Genomic DNA, 6,000 nt, shown 5'->3' with positions numbered 1-6,000 from the left:
AGGACACATTCCTCTCCTGCAGTTTCATATTGTGTAATAATGAGTAATCCTCCATTTTGGAATGTCTCATCAAGGAGTGTTTCAGCGAGAGCCAAAAGGATTAAGACATGACACACATACTAGAGATACTACAGGCCAGATACCACTCCAATAAAAGTACAAGCTGCTCAATCAAATCATTACTAAACTCAAAGTGCTGAATGATTTCAGTATTCAAAGTCATTGTCAGGGGGATTCCGTGCGTCAGCCATAATAAACATTGTAAAGGAAAGAGCTTGGTCTGTTTTTATGGAGAATCATCATTAAAAAATACTATAGTTGAGAAAATATTTATTGAACACTTTAAAACAGTCAAATTTGAACATCACATGATCAAACTCAATAGGCTTGGTTAAAGGGGCGGGGTCAGTTGAAGGCGAAGGCAGACAGTTTGGCGGCGGCGGTCTTGGGCTTCTTGGCGCTGGTCTCCTCAGGGGTCTCCTCTCTCCTTCCCTCGTCTCCTCCCTCCTCCTCAGGACGCTTCCTCTTCTTGGCGTCGTCGCAGCTCGGACCTTTGGCTCGCTCCGTCCACGACTGCAACACACGCAAGTATTTAACATAGCATTGATTTACTGGATATTAATAATAATAATAATACAAAGAGTAAAGCATTAAACTCCCAGATATTAAGAGTATACGCAAATGGGAGATAAATTAGGCCCAAATGTAAGCTCCAGTCAAGAAGCTTTGATTTGGGTAAAGCCGAACTGTAGAAAATGTGCTCGGTTAAGGCGGGGGTTAGGAGGTTAATGTCTTGAATGTGGTCGTTCATTAACCCCTTAACTCCCACCTGAACCGAGCACATTTTCTACAGTTTGGCTTTACCCCAATCCAAAAGCTTCTGGAAAAAAAGCTGTGAAAATAGCAACAAAACTGAGACGAAAACAATGATGGAAATGTGACAAAAAAGCGAGAAAACATTGATGGAAAAAGTGGCAAAAATGTCACAAAAATTTGACAAAAAAATGACAAAAATGTGATAAAAATGTAATAAAAATTTGACCAAAAAAAATGACAAAAATTTGACCAAAAAAAGACAAAAATGTGACGAAAAAATGACAAAAAATTGATAAAAAATGACAAAAAGATGACAAAAATTTGATAAAAATTTGACCAAAAAAAATGTCAGAAATTTGACAAAATGTGATGAAAAAATGACATAAATTTGATAAAAAATGACAAAGAAATGAAAAAAAGTTATAAAAATGTGACGAAAGAATAACAAAAAATTTACAAAAAAATGTCAAAAATGTGACAAAAATGTAAAAAAAAATGACAAAAATGTGACAAAAAAATGACAAAAAAGTTACAAAAAATTGTTGAATACCCAACAAAAAAAATGATGGAAAAAAAAATCTGATGACGTGAGGAAAAAGATCCTCTCGGTTCAGGCGGGAGTTAAGAGGTTAATATGCATGTCGTCATAAAAAGAATCAATTACTAACCTGATATATATCAAAATCTCTATATACACACATATACATGCTCATGTACAGCCACATAATGAGCACTTTATTTTTTAAAATCTGTGCTTTGAACACTGAGAAAATGGAGTAAATATCACCGTGTGGTTTCAGTATCTCAAAAACAAAAACAAGCTAAAAAGGATCAGGAAAAGTGACCAGTCGAGAACAGAAATCCCTGGACAGCAGAAATGTGTGGATACAGTGGGTGACCTGGAGCACCCCGTGTTTGACGAGTTTATCTGATGCCCTCCCAGCGCCGCTACACAGTCCCTACACAGTGCCTACAAAGTGCCTACACAGTGCCTACACAGTCCCTACACAGTGCCTACACAGTCCCTACACAGTGCCTACACAGTCCCTACACAGTGCCTACACAGTGCCTACACAGTCCCTACACAGTGCCTACACAGTCCCTACACAGTGCCTACACAGTCCCTACAAAGTGCCTACACAGTGCCTACAAAGTGCCTACACAGTGCCTACACAGTCCCTACACAGTCCCTACACAGTGCCTACACAGTCCCTACACAGTGCCTACACAGTCCCTACACAGTGCCTACACAGTCCCTACACAGTGCCTACACAGTCCCTACAAAGTGCCTACACAGTGCCTACAAAGTGCCTACACAGTGCCTACACAGTCCCTACACAGTCCCTACACAGTGCCTACACAGTCCCTACACAGTGCCTACACAGTGCCTACACAGTCCCTACACAGTCCCTACACAGTGCCTACACAGTCCCTACACAGTGCCTACACAGTGCCTACACAGTCCCTACACAGTGCCTACACAGTCCCTACACAGTGCCTACACAGTGCCTACAAAGTGCCTACACAGTGCCTACAAAGTGCCCACACAGTGCCTACACAGTGCCTACAAAGTGCCTACACAGTGCCTACACAGTGCCAACACAGTGCCTACAAAGTGCCTACACAGCGCCCACACAGTGCCTACAAAGTGCCTACACAGTGCCTACAAAGTGCCCACACAGTGCCCACACAGTGCCCACACAGTGCCTACACAGTGCCTACAAAGTCCCTACACAGTGCCTACACAGTGCCTACACAGTGCCCACACAGTGCCTACAAAGTGCCTACACAGTGCCTACAAAGTGCCCACACAGTGCCCACACAGTGCCTACAAAGTGCCTACACAGTGCCTACAAAGTGCCTACACAGTGCCTACAAAGTGCCTACACAGTGCCTACAAAGTGCCCACACAGTGCCCACACAGTGCCTACAAAGTGCCTACACAGTGCCTACAAAGTGCCTACACAGTGCCCACACAGTGCCTACAAAGTCCCTACACAGTGCCTACACAGTGCCTACAAAGTGCCTACAAAGTGCCTACACAGTGCCTACAAAGTGCCTACAAAGTCCCTACACAGTGCCCACACAGTGCCCACACAGTGCCCACACAGTGCCTACAAAGTGCCTACACAGTGCCTACACAGTGCCAACACAGTGCCTACAAAGTGCCTACACAGCGCCCACACAGTGCCTACAAAGTGCCTACACAGTGCCTACAAAGTGCCCACACAGTGCCCACACAGTGCCTACACAGTGCCCACACAGTGCCTACAAAGTGCCTACACAGTGCCTACAAAGTGCCCACACAGTGCCCACACAGTGCCTACACAGTGCCTACAAAGTGCCTACACAGTGCCTACACAGTGCCTACAAAGTGCCTACACAGCGCCCACACAGTGCCTACACAGTGCCTACAAAGTCCCTACACAGTGCCCACACAGTGCCCACACAGTGCCCACACAGTGCCCACACAGTGCCCACACAGTGCCCACACAGTGCCCACACAGTGCCTACACAGTGCCTACACAGTGCCTACAAAGTCCCTACACAGTGCCCACACAGTGCCCACACAGTGCCTACACAGTGCCTACAAAGTGCCTACAAAGTCCCTACACAGTGCCCACACAGTGCCTACACAGTGCCCACACAGTGCCTACAAAGTGCCTACACAGTGCCTACACAGTGCCTACAAAGTGCCTACAAAGTGCCTACACAGTGCCCACACAGTGCCTACACAGTGCCTACAAAGTGCCTACACAGTGCCTACACAGTGCCTACACAGTGCCTACAAAGTGCCTACACAGCGCCCACACAGTGCCTACAAAGTGCCTACACAGTGCCTACAAAGTGCCCACACAGTGCCTACACAGTGCCCACACAGTGCCTACAAAGTGCCTACACAGTGACTACAAAGTGCCCACACAGTGTCTACAAAGTGCCCACACATTGCCCACACAGTGCCTACACAGTGCCTACAAAGTCCCTACACAGTGTCTACAAAGTGCCCACACATTGCCCACACAGTGCCTACACAGTGCCTACAAAGTGCCTACAAAGTCCCTACACAGTGCCCACACAGTCCCTACACAGTGCCTACACAGTGCCTACAAAGTGCCTACAAAGTCCCTACACAGTCCCTACACAGTGCCTACACAGTGCCTACAAAGTGCCTACAAAGTCCCTACACAGTGCCTACACAGTGCCTACACAGTGCCTACAAAGTCCCTACACAGTGCCTACACAGTGCCTACACAGTGCCTACACAGTCCCTACACAGTGCCCACACAGTGCCTACAAAGTCCCTACACAGTGCCCACACAGTGCCCACACAGTGCCTACAAAGTGCCTACAAAGTCCCTACACAGTGCCTACACAGTGCCTACACAGTGCCTACACAGTGCCTACACAGTCCCTACACAGTGCCTACAAAGTGCCCACACAGTGCCTACACAGTGCCCACACAGTGCCTACAAAGTGCCTACACAGTGACTACAAAGTGCCCACACAGTGCCTACAAAGTGCCTACACAGTGACTACAAAGTGCCTACACAGTGCCTACACAGTCCCTACACAGTGCCTACACAGTGCCTACACAGTGCCTACACAGTGCCTACACAGTGCCTACAAAGTGCCTACACAGTGCCTACAAAGTGCCTACAAAGTCCCTACACAGTGCCTACACAGTGCCTACACAGTGCCCACACAGTGCCCACACAGTGCCTACAAAGTGCCTACAAAGTCCCTACACAGTGCCTACACAGTGCCTACACAGTGCCTACAAAGTGCCTACCAAGTCCCTACACAGTGCCTACACAGTGCCTACACAGTGCCTACAAAGTGCCTACAAAGTCCCTACACAGTGCCCACACAGTGCCCACACAGTGCCTACAAAGTGCCTACAAAGTCCCTACACAGTGCCCACACAGTGCCTACAAAGTGCCTACAAAGTCCCTACACAGTGCCTACAAAGTCCCTACACAGTGCCTACACAGTGCCTACACAGTGCCTACAAAGTGCCTACCAAGTCCCTACACAGTGCCTACACAGTGCCTACACAGTGCCTACAAAGTGCCTACAAAGTCCCTACACAGTGCCTACACAGTGCCTACAAAGTGCCTACAAAGTCCCTACACAGTGCCTACACAGTGCCTACACAGTGCCTACAAAGTGCCTACACAGTCCCTACACAGTGCCTACACAGTGCCTACACAGTGCCTACAGTGCCCACACAGTGCCTACAAAGTCCCTACACAGTGCCCACACAGTGCCTACAAAGTGCCTACACAGTGCCTACAAAGTGCCTACAAAGTCCCTACACAGTGCCTACACAGTGCCTACAAAGTGCCTACAAAGTCCCTACACAGTGCCTACACAGTGCCTACACAGTGCCTACACAGTGCCCACACAGTGCCTACAAAGTCCCTACACAGTGCCCACACAGTGCCCACACAGTGCCTACAAAGTGCCTACACAGTGCCTACAAAGTGCCTACAAAGTCCCTACACAGTGCCTACACAGTGCCTACAAAGTGCCTACACAGTCCCTACACAGTGCCTACAAAGTGCCTACACAGTGCCCACACAGTGCCTACAAAGTCCCTACACAGAGCCTACACAGTGCCTACAAAGTCCCTACACAGTGCCCACACAGTGCCTACAAAGTGCCTACACAGTGCCTACAAAGTGCCTACAAAGTCCCTACAAAGTGCCTACACAGTGCCTACACAGTGCCCACACAGTGCCTACAAAGTGCCTACACAGTGACTACACAGTGACTACACAGTGACTACACAGTGCCTACAAAGTGCCTACACAGTGCCTCCAAAGACGACATAAGGGCTCATTTGTGCTGAAAGCAATACGACGACACATGGAACTGTCCTGATCTGTGGTTTACCGTCAATGAATGTGAATATTTTGACATATTACGATTTGTCTGTTAAGTAGGAGTATTTTCTTTCTCTTAAATATAAATGATGCTCTAAACAGTTACACATTCAAACCTCGGGCATTTGTGCTGATTTATAAATGTAGAATAAAGTAGTTGTGTTGAGGATCCGGTCTCACTTACGTCCTGGTTCAGTCTCTGGAGGTGACTCACTCTGCTTTTGTTTAGATCTGTCAGCGCTGATCACACACGTGCACGTGCATGTGCGCACACACACACACACGTGCACACTCTCGT

The 6,000-nt window shown here is 47.6% G+C and overlaps 1 protein-coding gene across 1 annotated transcript in view; it reads right to left on the bottom strand.

Moving 5' to 3' along the window:
* Nucleotides 1-327: 327 nt before the first annotated feature.
* Nucleotides 328-6,000, bottom strand: part of wdhd1 (WD repeat and HMG-box DNA binding protein 1) — a 42,526-nt gene continuing 36,853 nt past the window's right edge. The window contains exon 26 of the mRNA XM_079555095.1: nt 328-573. Coding sequence (XP_079411221.1) covers nt 406-573 — 168 coding nt within the window. The 3' untranslated portion in view covers nt 328-405. The remainder of the gene's footprint in view (nt 574-6,000) is intronic.

Source organism: Gobius niger, assembly GCF_951799975.1.
Source record: "Gobius niger genome assembly, chromosome: 4".
In the NCBI taxonomy this organism is placed as follows: Eukaryota; Metazoa; Chordata; class Actinopteri; order Gobiiformes; family Gobiidae; genus Gobius; species Gobius niger.
The sequence above is the reverse complement of the archived record's forward strand: the minus strand, read 5'-3'. Positions and strand labels throughout refer to the sequence as shown.